This window comes from Thrips palmi, unplaced genomic scaffold (assembly GCF_012932325.1).
Source record: "Thrips palmi isolate BJ-2018 unplaced genomic scaffold, TpBJ-2018v1 HiC_scaffold_6, whole genome shotgun sequence".
NCBI lineage: Eukaryota > Metazoa > Arthropoda > Insecta > Thysanoptera > Thripidae > Thrips > Thrips palmi.
Genome location: NW_023144633.1, coordinates 4,376,870 through 4,392,887, shown reverse-complemented (window position 1 = coordinate 4,392,887; position 16,018 = coordinate 4,376,870). Strand labels below are relative to the sequence as shown.

General features: G+C 54.1%; 4 protein-coding genes and 1 long non-coding RNA gene across 7 annotated transcripts; 3 read left to right on the top strand and 2 right to left on the bottom strand.

Annotated features, from left to right (window-relative positions):
- The first annotated feature begins 49 nt into the window (after nucleotides 1-49).
- On the top strand, nucleotides 50-1,482 carry LOC117651732 (protein CWC15 homolog). Its single transcript, XM_034396038.1, has 5 exons — nucleotides 50-313; nucleotides 475-606; nucleotides 687-849; nucleotides 926-1,030; nucleotides 1,147-1,482. The coding sequence occupies exons 1-5, from the start codon at nucleotides 183-185 to the stop codon at nucleotides 1,282-1,284; spliced, it is 669 nt and encodes a 222-aa protein (XP_034251929.1). The 5' UTR covers nucleotides 50-182; the 3' UTR covers nucleotides 1,285-1,482.
- On the bottom strand, nucleotides 1,450-2,679 carry LOC117651733 (calcium load-activated calcium channel). The gene is made up of 5 exons (XM_034396039.1): nucleotides 2,473-2,679; nucleotides 2,247-2,324; nucleotides 1,936-2,113; nucleotides 1,718-1,862; nucleotides 1,450-1,640 (listed from the first exon to the last, which is right to left on the bottom strand). Exons 1-5 carry the CDS (start codon nucleotides 2,531-2,533, stop codon nucleotides 1,551-1,553), a joined length of 552 nt encoding a protein of 183 aa, XP_034251930.1. The 5' UTR covers nucleotides 2,534-2,679; the 3' UTR covers nucleotides 1,450-1,550.
- A 12-nt stretch (nucleotides 2,680-2,691) lies between these two features.
- Nucleotides 2,692-3,453, top strand: LOC117651734 (DNA-directed RNA polymerase I subunit RPA12-like). The gene is made up of 3 exons (XM_034396040.1): nucleotides 2,692-2,906; nucleotides 3,112-3,340; nucleotides 3,422-3,453. Exons 1-3 carry the CDS (start codon nucleotides 2,786-2,788, stop codon nucleotides 3,444-3,446), a joined length of 375 nt encoding a protein of 124 aa, XP_034251931.1. The 5' UTR covers nucleotides 2,692-2,785; the 3' UTR covers nucleotides 3,447-3,453.
- A 120-nt stretch (nucleotides 3,454-3,573) lies between these two features.
- LOC117652106 lies at nucleotides 3,574-4,452 on the bottom strand. The gene is made up of 2 exons (XR_004588141.1): nucleotides 3,846-4,452; nucleotides 3,574-3,767 (listed from the first exon to the last, which is right to left on the bottom strand). It is a non-coding gene; the product is annotated as an uncharacterized LOC117652106 (long non-coding RNA).
- Nucleotides 4,453-4,639: 187 nt separating this feature from the next.
- Nucleotides 4,640-15,964, top strand: LOC117652101 (matrix metalloproteinase-17-like). 3 transcript variants are annotated; one of them, XM_034396776.1, is made up of 13 exons: nucleotides 4,640-5,311; nucleotides 10,467-10,571; nucleotides 10,657-10,773; nucleotides 11,068-11,201; nucleotides 11,675-11,839; nucleotides 12,296-12,432; nucleotides 13,297-13,458; nucleotides 13,804-13,948; nucleotides 14,188-14,674; nucleotides 15,012-15,156; nucleotides 15,272-15,413; nucleotides 15,488-15,612; nucleotides 15,705-15,964. In XM_034396776.1, the coding sequence occupies exons 1-13, from the start codon at nucleotides 5,156-5,158 to the stop codon at nucleotides 15,809-15,811; spliced, it is 2,127 nt and encodes a 708-aa protein (XP_034252667.1). In that variant the 5' UTR covers nucleotides 4,640-5,155; the 3' UTR covers nucleotides 15,812-15,964. The 3 variants fall into 3 exon arrangements, with proteins under 3 accessions (XP_034252667.1, XP_034252666.1, XP_034252668.1); XM_034396775.1 differs by having other exon boundaries at nucleotides 4,640-5,320; XM_034396777.1 differs by lacking the exon at nucleotides 10,467-10,571 and having other exon boundaries at nucleotides 4,641-5,311; nucleotides 10,621-10,773.
- Nucleotides 15,965-16,018: the final 54 nt, after the last annotated feature.

The following is a 16,018-nucleotide window of genomic DNA, read 5'->3' as shown; positions in this document are numbered from 1 at the left end:
GCTGAAAGGAAGTTGAATTAACTTTGCTAGGTTGGTGGTGCTTAAGGAAGACGAGTCAGTGAAGACAAAAGAGCATCTGTTATTGTGACATTTCTTCTGCGCACGTTTCGTGTTGTTTACTTGTGAAATTCCTGCAATTCCAACAGGAATTTCGCTATTGAACAGGATCTTCACTCTTCAGAATGACTACAGCAGCACGACCCACCTTCGACACAGCCAGGGGAGGATCTGGTAGGGGTGAGAAAGATCTTAGTGCTCTCTCCAAGCAGTACTCTAGCAGAGATCTTCCTGGTCACACCAAATTAAAATACAGGTACGTTCATTAATAATTTTGATTCATTCTATTGGAAATATTGTCTACCTTGTGGTTCCTGGACTGGGGTCTGAATGTTCTCAGTATTCCATGCCTTCATTAACGTAGCACATAACCTCGATCTGGTGGACTCTTCAGCACTCTTTGGTTCTATTTTGCAGAGAACATGGGCAAGGAACTTCCGAGGAATTGAGGGTGCGCGATTTCCGTAAGGAGCTCGAAGAGCGCGAACGCGAGAAGGAGAAGGAAAAGGACAAGACCCGACGCCCAGCCATTGAACAGCGTGATGCGACGTAAGAAAAAGTTCAAGTCTCTTGTGGTCTTTTCTCTCATGTGTGGCTTTTTTCCTACCAAGGCTTGCTGTGTGTTTCAGAAAGCGACCCAGACTTGACCAAGCACCAGCTGCTTCACTAGATGCAGATGACCCATTGGAATCAGAAGACAGCAGTGACGATGACAGTGATGACGACACCGCAGCTCTTCTGGCAGAATTAAATCGCATTAAAAAGGAGCGTGCTTCTGATCAGGCCAGAAAGGTGAGAGGGCATTCAAACATGCTTCACTCAATTTTCCCTGTGCAATATCTGACAGTATCTTTTCTTTGCTTTGCAGGAAGTTGAGAAGCGACAGGAAGAGGAGCGGATTCGAATGGAAAATGTTTTAAGTGGAAACCCCCTTTTAAATTATTCAGCCCAAGCATCTAAAGGGGATCTTAAGGTAAGTTTCTCTCTGCAATTTATTATAAATCATTTTATTGTGGTTTATCGTTTGCTTGTGTCTCAGTTGACTGCCTTGTTTTGGAGAAATCTTAGTCTATCCTTTCATTTTCATAGGTGAAGCGCCGGTGGGATGACGATGTTGTGTTCAAGAACTGTGCCCGTTCTGAACCTGACAAGAAGAAAGAGCAGTTCATCAACGACTCTCTGCGATCAGACTTCCATAGAAAATTCATGGAAAAGTATGTTAAATAAGAACACCTGTATCTCTGTGAAAATTCTTTTTGTTCTTTGGACTAACGTTTGTGTATTTGTCTAAGTGTACATATGTTTTGAAGTTTTCTTTTTTTTTTCCCTTGTGTCTTAAGTATAAATGTCTTTTTCTTTTCTTATGAGTTGCTATAGAAGCTAGCAAAAACATTGAACTTTGATTAAATTTTTAATGAACATGAACAGCACTCTGTATACAAATAAAACCTTTCTTAAAAAAAGAAAAAAAAAAACAGTAACAAAATTAAAGTTTATTTATAGGGTTGTGGATTTGTCCCAAAAATCCCACTTTGTTTCGTGGCTGTACGTGAAGGAGCAAATCCAAGTATCTTCTGAGTGTTCTGCAAAGAAATTCACAATTACAAAATTTGATAAAGGTATGATTTGTGTGTAATTAATACTAAATCCACTCAGTTACCTGACGAATAGACATAGTGCAAAGGATGTAGAGGAAAATGAAGGAGCAGTCATAATAATCATCCCCTGGCAAATTGCGGTGGGACAGTCCTTGGATCCAGGATATGGGCAAGAAAGGCAGTCTAGCAACAACACGACCATCGAATCTAGAATGAAAATAAACATGTTAATCTATCCTAAAGTAATCAACATTAAGTTTATGATTCAATGAAAACTTACATGTTGTTAAACATGCTCAAAAGTGCTGTGAATGCAAAACCAATGGCAAACATAGATTTCATCTTAACCAAGGATAGATCTCTATTATTTTGCTTCAGTCTCTCTTCCTCTCTATCCATTTTCTTCTTCTGTTGTTTGTCTAAAGAAGATTCTCCATGAGCTTCTTTCATCTTCTCCACTGGCAGAAAAAATAAAGAATAACGTTAGAACAATTTATATCCATAAGGGTGACAAATTAACTATCAAGTGAAGTTCACTTTCATGTGTTGCTAAGGATTATGGGACAAAAGGGGTAAAAAAGCATTACTCACGTCTTTTGCTTTGACGCTCCACCTCAGACTTCAGTTTTTGGTACTTTTCTGTGCGATAAACCATCAGCCATGTTAAACCTGGAAATTCATTTAAAAAATTCAGTCACATGCGTAACATTTAAAAATTTCAACCAGATGTTTGTTCAACACGAAAATCTGAAGCCAATTTTGTAATTTCCCTTTAATTTTTGAAATGTTGACGAAGCTTTAACCTAAATTTACTTACCTTCTCCTAAAAGTGCCGTACAAACTGATATGAATACTATCAGTAAAGTATCTGCCCACATTTTAGGGAAGACTGCTTATACCAGAATTCTCCAGTAAAGTGTAAAATCCACGCCCACAACACAAAATTCGGGAAAATAATTGAAATATCCGGTAGACGACGGCAATTTTCCTCGTCGTGTAAGCACTGTGTACTGCAAATAGTAGTCAAACCCATTATCTGCATTCATTACACTATTCGCACCTCGCATCATGTTGTTCAAGGAGTGTTGAGTGTTGACTGTTATTTTTTCGTGTAATTTCTAAAGGCAATAATGTCGTCTATCTTTAAAAGTCATGAGGGATTCTGCCCCGATTGTGGTTCAGTGTTACCCTTACTTCAAGGAATTGGTGGTGTGACGTGTTACACTTGTAAACATGTATTCAGCCCTGAAGGTAAGATAACCTTTAAATTCATGCTTGCTTTCCGTAGTCATGAGTTTCTAGTTTGGAGGGTGGTTTGTGGTCTATTCTTCAAATTACTGTAGAACTTTAATTATAATTTTCGTTGTTTCTTCTTAAGAACAAAGGAGCGTCTTGTCCTTGTAGAATTTTATGTGATTGTTTTGATTTATAGCGCTTACGTTCTTTTCCTTTGCAGTATTTGGAAAAATGGAATCTACTTATACTATCCAATTTAACACGAGACCAACAGCAGATTCTTACTCGAAGAAGAAGAAGAAAAAGTCATTTTCAAGTGAGGAACCTGAAGGCCCGGTTGTGGAGAGACGATGCCCAGCTTGCAAAAATGAAACTATGTCCTATGCCACATTGCAATTGCGTTCAGCAGATGAAGGACAAACTGTCTTCTATACATGCACAAAGTGCAAGTATGTATCTGAAGCATTATTGTTTCTGCTACAATGCATGTTATTAGTGTTTGTTTTTATAATTTCTTTTCTCTTTTTCAGGTACAAAGAGACTGAAAATTCATGAAAATGTTATCCTATTTTGTATTTAATAATGTCTTTTTCCTTTTTTTAAATCATTGTGAATTATAATTTACTAACCACTAGTCTTGAAAGATTATTTGTTCATCTGGAGGGGAAATGAAATTACTTAAAACATCTCTTCACATTTATTCATTGTTTGTACATCTATACTTTTATCACATATGTACACTCAGGTACACTTTTACACAGAATCATTCATTCACACTGACTAGACTTCCGCAAAGCACTCCCCTAAAAAGTTCTCCAGTGTATGATAGAGGTGTTTTTGCAGTTGCACAATACCATGTTCCTCATCTGGGTAGGTCTGAAAGAAAGAAGAAACAGTTTTAAAAAAAGCTCTGCAAGTACATTATAATTATCACTTCTATGAAAGAAGTCTTACCTGCTGTCTGAAGAGAATATCATTCCTCCAGAGCCCTGGACAAGATCATCGACTGCTGGTAATGTACATTATCATCCAGCGTGCCATGGATGAGCAAAAACAGTTTATGCCTTAAGTGTCAGTTGGTTGCGAACCACTGTCCCTGTTGCAGTGGCGGTAGCGGCAGCGGCGGGCGCGGCAATCATATTGCTATTGCAGTTTGAATGGTCCTCCGGAAAGGAGACTAGCTCGATAAGTATGCAAAATTGTGCACCCAGTTGATTCAACATAGAGTCCTAAGGACTCCAATTCAACATATTCAACATAGAGTCAGAGTCCTTAATGCCGGCATTAAGGACTCTAATTCAACATCGCATTGCACTTTATACATCGCGTTACATCCACTAGATCCAGTGCTTTAAAACAATGCCGTCGTCGTCGCCGTAGCCATACTGTTTTCGAGAGGGAAGGTCGTCTCCCTCTCGGGCTCCTGGGGCGCTCCACCAGTGCGACAGAGACAGACGGTCTGTCGCAGACCGACGGCCGCCCTGCATCAGCCTACAGGAGAAGCAGCTCGCTAATTTCATCTGACAACGAACCGCCGCCGCGCCGGCCTCCGCGCCCACTACGTCTACGCCGTGCGCACGCGTTTTGACTTTGACTACGCGGGTCGCGGGGGGCGGCGGGGGGCGGTGGGGCACCGGGGTCGGGAGGCTGGGCAGGCTGGGTGGGCTGAGCGAGCGGGTTAGCGGGTCGAGTCGGACTCAGACGCGGCGTGCGGTGAGCGGCGCGGGCCCCTCAGTCAGTCGCAGTCCCGACGCAAGGCCCCTCCGATCAGAGCCGCCCCGCGGCGCGACGCGCGGCTGCCACGGCCAGGATCACGACGACGACCACCACGACGCGGAGCTCGGCGACGGGGCATGCAGCGGCGGCGGCCCGTCGAGGGAACGACGAGGCCGTGTCGGGAGCAGTAAACAGTGCGCCTCGTCCTGAAGGCTGGACATCGATGTCGACACAGCCGGCCGCCGAGACTCGAAGACGCCGACGACGCAGCGCGCGCAGCGGCAACGCGCGGCAACGCCAGAACAAACCCGATGCGCGGCGCGCCGCAAGCAGCAAGCAGCCGCAAGCCGAGCGGGGCGATAACAGTTAACAACGATTGACCTGCCAGCCTGGCCTGCTGCCTGGCCTAGCCTGCAGCCGCCGCGACAGTCCGGTCTTCCCTGGGGCCATGCGCCACTGCCTGCGCCACTGCCAGCGCCACTGCCACTGCCGGGGACGCTCTCTCGAGTAACGTGCGCGCCGCGCTGGACTCGACCGTCTCGACGGCCATGGCCTTGGCTGCCTCGGCGCCGCCCGGGCCCTCCGGAGGACGGTGCCACCGGCAGCTGTGGGCCGCCGTCGTCGTCCTGGCGGCCTGCTTGGCGGCCTGCGTGCCGGCCGCCGCCGCCGCCCCCAAGGCCAACTCCATCCCCTCGACGAACGCGGTGAGTACTGTAAGTGCTCTTCCCTCCCTAGCCGGTGGCGGCGGTGCGGTGGCGGAGCGGGGACGGCTGGGGGAGCAGTGCAGGGTAGCAGAGCACCGGGCGCACAGTGGGCCAGAAGACCGGTGGAGGCGGCCAAAACTCTAGTCGCGTTTTGAGCTCCATAGAGTCGCTACGTGTGACCCCACCAATGGATTCCTCGTTCGAAGAGCAATCCTTTGGTGGGGTCACACGTTCGGTTCGAGTCCTGTTTAGCGACTCTGGAGCTCAAAACGCGTCCTCGAGTTTCGGCCGCCTCCGCCGATCTTCTGGACCACGGGTGGCCGCGTCGACGCGAGCGTTGACGTTGGCGTCGGCGACCGGAGCGCCGCGCCGGTCCGCGCATACTTCCACTGCTGGACGGACATGCAGATGACTGGTGAGGCAGGGAAGTCCCTGCAACTTTCACTTCCGCGAAAAACCTCGGACGCGTCTGACTCTTTCTGGGCGGGGTGCGGGGTGCAACACGGCGCCAGCGGCGGGGCCCTGCCGGCAGACAGGGCGGCAAAGGCCTCGGCGAGGGCAGGGTCGAGGCTCGGCTCTCCTCCAATGACCCATATAGTAGTGCCGCGGCACCTTCGGACACCTTGGCAGACTGACAATTGTGCCTCTCGGCCGAAGCGTATGTGGGTGCCCTGTGCCCCACCCTCTCCGCTCTGCGAGTGTGTGTGTATGTGTGTGCACGTGTGTGTGTGTGTGTGTGTGTGCACGTGCGTGTGCGTGCGTGCGAGTGTCAGTCGGTGACACGAACACTCGTCCCTTGAAAATATGTCCCCGCGACAATTCGTCCCCAGTTAATCTGTCCTCGGATAAAATGTCCTCAAAAAATTCGTCCCCGATTTATTTTGTCCTCAGTGACGTTTCGTCCCCACTATGAATTTAGTATGGGGGGGGGGGGTGTTAGTAACTGTTACCAGAATTTAGTGGCCAACATTATTGTGGCCGCAGGCGCGGAGATACTCCAGGACTCGGCCCTCCTCCTTGAACTGCCCATAGGACTCGGCCAGGCGCTGCAGTCGCTGGTTGATGCGCTGGTCACTCATAATTTTGAATTTTGAAAATTGTTTGTGGCCGAACTTGTTTCTAAGGAAAGCTTCGGAGACCGAGTCCCATTGTTGAAGGCAAGTGCAGCCCGCGCAGCCGGGAGTATAGCCCGCGCAGCCGGGAGTATAGCCAATTTTTTCGGCGTGCATACCCCCTCTCCCATTGCGGGTGGGGACGAGTGCGGTCGACAAGTGAGGACAAGAAATGCGGGGTTGGAACCGGGGACAAAATTTCGCCGGGGACAAATAAATAGGGACGAAATGTGTGAGGACAAAACAGCTGGGGACAAAATAGCGTGGGGACAAATCAGTCGGGGACGAATAGTCATAGATCCGTGTCAGTCGTCGCGGTGGCGCAAAGTAGCAGGGCAGGGAAGACTTTACCGTGCCTCGTTGACGATCAACCTGTCGCGAGCTTGCAGAGCGCAATCCCCGCGCGTGGTGCTTGTCGTCGCCTGTCTCTCTCGCACCCCCACGGGACACCCTACGAGTACGAGAGAGACAGAGCGGCAGTCCGGAAGCAGCCCGCCGGTCGCACACTAGTAACTCACCCCCGACACGCGCGCGCGTCAGGTCGCCGCCGTCGGCAGCGGTCCGAAGCGCATCGCTGTCTCCGTCGCGCTCGCGGGGCGTGCCACAGTGGGCCAGAAGACCGGTGGAGGCGGACAAAACTCTAGACGCGTTTTGAGCTCCAGAGTCGCTAAACAGGCCTCGAAACGGACGTGTGACCCCACCAATGGATTCCTCGTCCGGAGAGCAATCCATTGGTGGGGTCACACGTTCGGTTCGAGTCCTGTTTAGCAACTCTGGAGCTCAAAACGCGTCTAGAGTTTTGTCCGCCTCCACCGGTCTTCTGGCCCATGTGCGTGCGGCTTGCCGCGGGGAGCGAGAGAGACAGCGACTCTCTCCGGAAGCAGCCTGCAGCCGCGGCATGCACGTGCGCGCCGCCTTTTACGAGCGGTCAGCGTGCGCGTTGCGTTTTCGTTTTCGCCGGCGCGGTTTGGCCGGCCACACGCCACGCCGGCGATGGCGGCGGTTGGCGGGGAAGGGGGAAAGGAGGAAGGGAGGGGGAGGGGAGGGGGAGGGTGCGAAATAGTATCGCCCGATATCAACGGCATCGCGGAACGGCACGGCGGCGCGGCCCTGATGGCACGCATCCGGTTGAATGACACACGAGGCCTCGCGCGCCTCGCGCCACGCATCGCCAAGGCTCGCTGATAAACACCTAGGTCAGTATCACTGGCCGGACGGGGCGGGGCGGGGCGCACATTGGGTCAGAAGACCGGTGGAGGCGGACAAAACTCTAAACGCGTTTTGAGCTCCAGAGTCGCTAATCAGGCCTCGAACCGAACGTGTGACCCCACCGATGGATTCCTCGTTCAGAGAGCAATCCATTGGTGGGGTCACACGTTCGGTTCGAGTCTCATTTAACGACGCCGGAACTCAAAACGCGTCTTGAGTTTTGTCCGCCTCCACCGGTCTTCTGGCCCACTGTGGGGTGGGGCGGGGCGGGGCCGCGACTGCCGGACGACCCTTTCGGAACCGGAAACCGCGGCTGGCCCGCGCGCTAAGACGCGAAGTCGCGGGGCGTTCGTTGGCCCGGCGCCAGCGAGGCACCGCGTCTCCCTGCTTCGGTAAATGGGGCGCAATGAGGATCGCGGAGCCCCTCGCGAAGTGCCTCACGGTGAAGGGGTCGTGGTGGTGGCGGCCTGTGGCGGCCGGGCGGCGCACTGCGGGCCAGAGTATGGGTGCCGGCAGCCAAAACTCAAGACGCGTTTTGAGCTCCAGAGTCGCTAAATGGGACTCGAACCGAACGTGTGACCCCCACCATTGGAATGCTCGGCGAAGGAGGAATCCATCGGTGGGGTCACACGATCGGTTCGAGTCCTGTTTAGCGACTCTGCAGCTCAAAAACGCGTCTACCGTTTTGGCCGCCTGCCTCGGTCTTCTGGCCCAACTGTGCGGTACTGCTTCGAGTACTGCTTGCGAATTCACTGGTGTGGCGGGCCGGGCGTCGCATTTCCGGGTCACAGACCGCCGGCCACTCCACGCGCCACCCGAAATAACAACAAAAAGAAAACACGAAAAAAGAACAAAAGTGAAAAGTCAGTATTCGAACCGTCGTTCGGCGAAACGGCGATACCGATCGCGCCCCAGCGCGACTGCTGAAAACGCAAACGAGTGCGGCGGTGTAGGGTTCTCCCGGCCCGGCCCGGCAGTTTCCCGTCGCGGACGTGCTGACGCCGACCTGACGGCCTTAGGGCCCTCGCTCCAGGTCGTCGCGGTGACAAAACAGTCGATTCGACGCCGATCTATGTCCTGGTCCTTCCCGAGTCGCGCTGCCATTTCTCGAAGAGTTTCGAGTTTCGAGTTTGGCGCGGACGCACAGTGGGCCAGAAGACCGTTGGAGGTGGACAAAACTCTAGACGCGTTTAGAGCCCCAGAGTCACCGAATGGGACGTGTGACCCCACCAATGGATTGCTCTTCGAACGAGGAATCCATTGGTGGGGTCACACGTTCGATTCGAGTCCTGTTCAGCGACTCTGGAGCTCGAAACGCGTCTAGAGTTTTGGCCGCCTGCACCGGTCTTCTGGTTCACTGCGAGACGGGAGGGAGAGGTGCGTCGAGTGAGTTACTGCAGTGCGCGGTGCGCGGTGCCGTGTTGCGGCGGGGAATCCGAGAGACTGCAGACTGATTCAGAGGGTCGTTTCCGCCGCTCTGTCTCTCTCGCGCCGACAAGCGATGGCCCATGAGTGCGAGAGAGACAGAGCGAGCGACGACGTGGGTCTCGGAACCTGCCTGCTGAATCCTCGATGACAGGAAGGCAGCCCTGGCGAAACCGCCGAGACGGGCCGGGGTGATGCACTGCTTGTTATTCCCGGAGACGGCCCATTGTGGCAGGTCGCCGACAATTTTTCGCGTCTCTCTCTCTCTCTCTCTCTCTCTCTCTCTCTCTCTCTCTCTCTCTCTCTCTCTCTCTCCCTCTCTCTCGTGGGCTGTCCGGCATAGGCGCGAGAGAGACAGACTGCCTGCAACAGGCTGCCGAAGCGAGTTTGAGGGCAGGACCGGACCGGGCCTTCTTGGAACACTCCATGCATCTCTTTCTCCTCCGCTCGGCCGATCCTTTGAGGTGCGAGCGTGTGTAAGTGTGTGTTGGTGTGTGTGTGGCCGAGTGAAGGGGCGAGCGAGTGTTTCCGTTTCCAACGTCCTTTTCGGAGGCGCGGTCTGGTCTGGCCGCCTGGGCGAATTCGCGGTACCATGACGCGACCCGAAAATGAAAATCCCAACACGTGTGGGGGGTACCGTAACATTGCGGTTCGAAATGAGAAAGAAACTGCACTGTTACAACCGCGGCCGATTTACCAGGCTCTAGGGACAATCACACTTGACCGAAGGGGAATGTACTCGCGTAATGGTCGGGTCACAGGGTTCGTAAAATCGAGCGTAATAGTATGCACAAAAGTAGCCTATTAGTCTGAATTCTCAGAATGTTGCCTATTTCTGGGTGGTTTGGGGGCTTTTGTTCTGAATCTCGATAATTTTGAGGTGTAAAAGAACATGTTAGGCGTAATAGTCGGGTCACAGAGTTTGAGAGCGTGCGCAGAAATTTTGAAGGGGGGAGGGGGTAGGCCATGCTTTCTGTCTTCTTACAGGGGAATGTGATGGAATTTTCGTACCTTCAAGGCACGCCACTGATGCACTCTCAAACTCTGTGACCCAACTATTACGCCTAATATGTTTTTTCACACCTCAAAATTATCGAGATTCAGCTGAAAACAAAAGCCCCAAAACCACCCAGAAATAGACAACATTCTGAGAATTTTGAAGGGGGGGCGGCCATGACTAGGTACATCGCATTCCTACCCTGGCCGGTTATAATTTTCAGCTTATGCTGGTTGGGAAGTGATGGTGGTGGTGAAGGGTGGTGGTGGTTGGTGCTGGTGCTGAGTGGTGGTGTTGGTGGTGTGGCGGGTGGGTGGTGGTGTTGGTGGTGGTAGTTGCGTCGGTTGGTGGGACGTACGGTGGCTGGCCGCTGTTCACTTGGAACTACCCGAAGTCCTTCTGGCGCCCGCAGATCTCCTTCCTCCGGCAGTTTGGCTACTTGGAGGGCGCTCGACCGCCCGGCTGGGACGCCGTCGACGTGGGCGACCGGTTCGGCACCACCAACACCACCACCATGGTACACTGTCTTTGCCTTTCCTCTGGTCACGCTCGTTGTGCTTCGTCAGTTGTCATTCATGCGCCGCTTCGGCTACCTGGAGCAGGGCCGGCCCGACTCGGAGACGCTGTACACGGAGGAGGCGGTGGTGACGGCCATCAAGCTGGTGCAGAAGTTCGGCGCCATCCCGCAGACCGGCGTCATCGACGAGGCCACGGACAAGGTGAGTGTAGCGCCGCACAGTGGGCCAGAAGACCGGCGGAGGCGGCCAAAACTCGAGACGCGGTTTGAGCTCCAAAGTCGCTGAGCAGGATTCGAATCGAACGTGTGACCATGGGTTCCTCGTTCGGAAAGCATTCCGTTGGTGGGGTCACACGTTCGGTTCGAGCCCCATTTAGCGACTCTGGAGCTCAAAACGCGTTCGGGATTTTGACCGCCTCCACCGGTCTTCTGGCCCACTGTGCTCCGGCCCTCATCGAGTCCGTTGTTTTCAACTTGCTCGTCCTTGCTGGCGCAGTTGATGAAGGCGAGGCGGTGCGGCTGCCCCGACGTGGTGCGGCACGCTCCGGAGGCGCGCGGCCACACCACGCACAGGCACAAGCGCTTCGTGGTGGCCTCCAAGGGCTGGAAGCGACGCCACCTCAAGTACTAGTAAGTAGTCTTGCGGCGCCTATCGCAGGCCTCGCACCGGCCTCGCGAAGCAGACTCATTCCGAGAGTCGTTTTCGTCGCTCTGTCTCTCTCGCACCTACACTACAAACCTAACTGTCTACTGAGTACACACTTACAAATGCATGCTTGCAAGTACACACTTACAAATGCATGCTTGCAAGTACACACTTATAAACGCATGCTTGGCGCATGGAGTTATACGACGGCGTCAAGCATGCGTTTGTAAGTGTGTACTTGCAAGCATGCATTTATAAGTGTGTACTTGGCCAAGCATGCGTTTGTAAGTGTGTACTCAGTAGACAGTTAGGTTTGTAGCGTATAGCGCGTCCCGTGTAGGTGCGAGACAGAGCGACGAAAACGACTCTCGGAGTCAGTCTAGAGGCCTCGCGCAGGCTTTGCTCGCCCCTGCACCACGCACACTCGTCTTTCCCCTGCGTCTCATCTCTGGTGCAGCATCGCCAACTGGACGCCCAAGATCGGCGAGGACGGCGTCAACGCCTTGATGGTGAGGGCCTTCGACGCGTGGAGCGCGTACGGCAGGCTTCGCTTCACCCGGGCCGCGCAGCCCAGCGAGGCGGACATCACTATCGCCTTCGGCCGGGGCAACCACGGCGACTGGTAATGTGGACTCTGATAAGGCCAGCCGAATTGAAATAGGACCCGTCAAGTGAAATGGGAAGGAGTCGGGCCGAGCGCCTGCAGGCTGCAGGGTAGGCCGTCCCGTCGAACCCGGCTGCCGTGCGGGCCTGCCTACCCTGACTCTCGCAGGCGCTCCCGCTCCGCAATGGGCCAGAAGACCGGCGCCGGCGGCCAAAACTCTAGACGCGTTTTGAGCTCCAGAGTCGCTAAACACAACTCGAACCGAGCATATAACCCCACCAATGGATTCCTCCTCGTTCGCAGAGCAATCCATTGGTGAGGTCACACGTTCGTTTCGAGTCCCATTTAGCGACTCTGGAGATCAAAACGCGTCTGGAGTTTCGACCGCCTCCACCAGTGTTCCGGCCCACTGCGCGCTCCGCCTTGCCTCGCTGTGCTGCGCGTAGGTTCGCTGACTGATTAGTGATTGTGCAGGTTCCCGTTCGACGGCCCGGGCGGCATCCTGGCGCACGCCTTCTACCCCTACGAGATGGCCACCTACGGCGGGGACATCCACTTCGACGACGACGAGCAGTGGGCCGCCGACCCGAACGCCACGGAGCTGTACAACGGTGAGTCGGGCGTCGCTCCGTCTCCCTCGCACTTATGGAGCGTTTCTTACTGGTGCGAGAGAGACAGAGTGACGGAATGAGTCTGCCGAGTCCCCCCGGGACCGCATAGTGGGCCAGAAGACCGGCGGAGGCGGCCAAAACTCTAGACGCGTTTTGAGCTCCAGCGTCGCTAAATGGGACTCGAATCGAATGTGTGACTCCACCAATGGATTGCCCTCCGAACGAGGAATCCATTGGTGGGGTCACACGTTCGGTTCAAGCCCTGTTTAGCGACTTTGCAGCTCAAAACGCGTCTAGAGTTTTGGCCGCCTCCACCGGTCTTCTGGCCCACTGTGGACGGGCCGTCTTTCCGAGTCCTTTCCGTCGGACGGGTCGGTCTGACGTCATGTTTACGTCACGACGCGTTCCCCGTGACACGTTCATTTTTCTCGGGACTCCTGCCGTATCGCCTACACTAGAGTGCACCACGTGCCGGCCGGGCTGGCCCGCCTGCTGCCGGCAGGTTATCGCCGGGAAGAACCCGATGAACCCCGGTTTGTTTTGTTACAAGCGGGTTCTTTTGTCACTGGACACGACTCAACGCGCATCGTTGACGGGCCACAGTGGGCCAGAAGACCGGTGGAGGCGGACAAAACTCAAGACGCACTTCGAGCTCCACGGTCGCTAAATGGGACTCGAACCGAACGTGTGACCACACCAATGGATTGCTTTCCGAACGAGGAATCCATTGGTGGGGTCACACGTTCGGGTCGAGTCCTGTTTAGCGACCCTAGAGTTTAAAACGCGTCTAGAGTTTTGTCCGCCCCCACCGGTCTTCTGGCCCACTGTGCGGGCTCTCCAAATGACTCCCACTGTGGTCTGCAGGCGCGGTGGACTTGTTCCTGGTGGCGGTGCACGAGATGGGCCACAGCCTCGGCCTGGGCCACTCCCCGGACCCCGAGTCCATCATGTTCCCCTACTACCAGTCCAAGAGCGAGTCCTTCAAGCTGGGCCAGGACGACATCCTGGGCATGTACGAGCTGTACAGTGAGTACGACAGTCGGCTCCTCTGGGCCAGTACTGGATTCGCACAGTGGGCCAGAAGACGGGTGAAGGTGGCCAAAACTCTTGACGCGTTTTGAGCTCCAGAGTCACTAATGGGACTCAAACCGAACGTGTGACCGCGTCACTAGGTTTCTCTCGGAACGAGGAATCCATTGGCGGGATCACATGCACGGTTCGAGTCCCATTCAGCTTTGACCGCCTTCACCGGTCTTCTGGACCACTGTGCCACGGTGCGCTGACTCCTTGCGTCATGGGTCAGTCTTTCGAGGGCGGGGGCGTGGAGCGGGCCCGGGGCAGTATAAAACAGGGCAGTTTTCGTGTTTGCAGTTAAGCGGCAGCTGGAGGAGGACAACGAGACTCCCACCTACGAGGAGAACCACAGGCCGCCACCGCCGCCGAACACCACGCCGCGCCCGCCGAGGACGACCACGACGAGGACGACCACGACAAGGAGGCCCCGGCCACCGCCCCGGTAAGCCCGGTGGCAGCGGTCGCCTAGTACCCAAGGGCGGACCCAGAGACGGGTTCAGGGGGGTCGATGTTGCGAAAGTTGCCTTCCTACAGGGGCTAAGTGCGACTAGTTGCCTACCTTTCAGGCGACTTCGCCGCCTTCGGGGACCCGGGGGGGGGGGGGATCCCCCCTGGACCCGTGCCTGCTAGTAGTACCTTGGCTCTCTGTTACACGAACTGGGTCCTCACGATGTGCTGCAGGCCCAGACCCACGACGACGACCACCACCACACCAAGGCCTCGACGGCCACCTTCGCCGCCACCGTCGCGCCCGCCGCCGCACAGGCCGCCGCCTCCGACCAGCGCGCCGACGTACCACGGCGACGACGAGACAGTGGAGGAGCACAAGAAGCACGACCACAAGCACGGCATCCCGCCCGGGCCGGCAGGACCGGTCGGGCCTTCGGACGCGGGGCCCGGGGGCGGCGGCGGCCACGGCGGCCACGGTGGAGGACACAGCCATGGCCATGGTAGCGGTCATGGTAGCAGCCACGGTAGCGGCCATGGTGGTAGCCACGGCGGCCACGCCGGTGGCGGTAGCGGCCACGGCGGCAGTGGTCACGCTGGGAGCCACGGCGCCAGTGGCAACGGGGACAGCGAGGAGAACAACGTGATCCCGGACCTCTGCGAGGGGCACTACGACGCCGTAGCCCAGCTCCGAGGAGAGCTGTTCGCCTTCAAAGGCCAGGTCAGCACTCTATTCTTCCCGTGGTCGTTTGTTTGACCGAGTACACGCCACGCCTGAAGACCGACGCAGGCGGCTAGTAATCAAAACGCGTTTTGAGCCACGGAGTCGCTACACAGGACTCGAACCGTCCGAGTGACCCACACCAAAGGATACCTTTGCCCGGAGAGCAAATTATTGATGGGGTGTCACACCATCGGTTCGAGTGCCACTTAGCGACACTGGAGCTCAAAACGCGTCTGGAGTTTTGGCCGCCTCTCGCCGGTCTTCTGGCCCACTGTGCGCCACCCAAACTGATCTCGAACTGCTTCGTGGTCCGCTTGTGCTTGGCGGGGCGCAGTACTTGTGGCGCTTCCGCCAGCGCGGCGAGGTGATGCAGGGCTACCCAGTGCCGCTGCGACGCATGTTCCGCGACCTGCCCGAGCAAGTCACCAAGTTGGATGCCGTCTACCAGCGCGACGACGGCAACATCGTGCTTTTCTCAGGTACAATACAGCCGGCTCCTCAAAATTTTATTGATTACCCCTTCTCAAAGAATATGCAATCCAATTTTACTAAATTTTATGAATGTGAGTTAAAACGGGTTTGGTATTTTTTCAGGGCCTAGATACTGGGTGTATAACGGTGTGAATTTTGTAGAAAATAGCCCACAATCTATAACTCGGTTGGGACTCCCTAGTTCTATTGACCGCATTGATGCAGTAATGATATGGGCTAAAAACAAAGCGACTTATTTCTTCAGGTAGTTATTTTTAATGCTACTGACTTTCGTATTTACTTTACCTTATTTACAACATCTATTGGATGTAAATGCAGGGGTTCTGAGTTTTGGCGTTACAACACAACCACATCCCGAATGGACCCTGGATATCCCAAGCGCATTTCCAATAGTTGGAAAAGAGCACCAAATGAGATTGATGATGCTATGACCTGGACAGATGGTATGTGTGTTCAAGGTTCCCGTTTCTGAATGCGTGATTCCATGGTTGACAGACCAATGCACAGTACTAATCACAAAATATGCACATTACAGGAGTGTCTCACTTTTTCAAGGGAGATCTTGCTTATCAGATAGACAACGCGCATGTCACGGTAGCAAGAATAGACCGTACAGCACAAATTTGGTTTGGATGTCGTTAAGTGAGACCCAACAGAGTCACAGAATGGTCTGTGCATGACTTCAGTATTCTCATCTCTGAATTTTTCAGTACTGTTTGGAGAGACAAGACTTGAGAGATGGTTTTTCATCTCTAGCATGAAATTTTGCAATAAATTTTTCAAGTACAGTTAAAACATGAATGAGGAGAGCTCCAGACAGACACCGTTCACATTTTACTTCTAACAGAA

Bases quoted from the DNA above. Each gene is read 5' to 3' on its own strand.
- LOC117652101 (XM_034396775.1), top strand. From the start codon at position 5,156: ATGGCCTTGGCTGCCTCGGCGCCGCCCGGGCCCTCCGGAGGACGGTGC. The intron at 10,774-11,067 runs GTGAGTGTAGCG...TTGCTGGCGCAG, and splicing joins TCGACGAGGCCACGGACAAG to TTGATGAAGGCGAGGCGGTG. The intron at 15,157-15,271 runs GTACAATACAGC...GTATTTTTTCAG, and splicing joins CAACATCGTGCTTTTCTCAG to GGCCTAGATACTGGGTGTAT.
- LOC117651732 (XM_034396038.1), top strand. From the start codon at position 183: ATGACTACAGCAGCACGACCCACCTTCGACACAGCCAGGGGAGGATCT. The intron at 850-925 runs GTGAGAGGGCAT...TTTGCTTTGCAG, and splicing joins CTTCTGATCAGGCCAGAAAG to GAAGTTGAGAAGCGACAGGA. The intron at 1,031-1,146 runs GTAAGTTTCTCT...TCATTTTCATAG, and splicing joins CATCTAAAGGGGATCTTAAG to GTGAAGCGCCGGTGGGATGA.
- LOC117651734 (XM_034396040.1), top strand. From the start codon at position 2,786: ATGTCGTCTATCTTTAAAAGTCATGAGGGATTCTGCCCCGATTGTGGT. The intron at 2,907-3,111 runs GTAAGATAACCT...TTTCCTTTGCAG, and splicing joins ACATGTATTCAGCCCTGAAG to TATTTGGAAAAATGGAATCT. The intron at 3,341-3,421 runs GTATGTATCTGA...TCTCTTTTTCAG, and splicing joins TATACATGCACAAAGTGCAA to GTACAAAGAGACTGAAAATT.
- LOC117651733 (XM_034396039.1), bottom strand. From the start codon at position 2,533: ATGTGGGCAGATACTTTACTGATAGTATTCATATCAGTTTGTACGGCA. The intron at 1,863-1,935 runs GTAAGTTTTCAT...TTTTCATTCTAG, and splicing joins TTGAGCATGTTTAACAACAT to ATTCGATGGTCGTGTTGTTG. The intron at 1,641-1,717 runs GTAACTGAGTGG...ATTTCTTTGCAG, and splicing joins GCACTATGTCTATTCGTCAG to AACACTCAGAAGATACTTGG.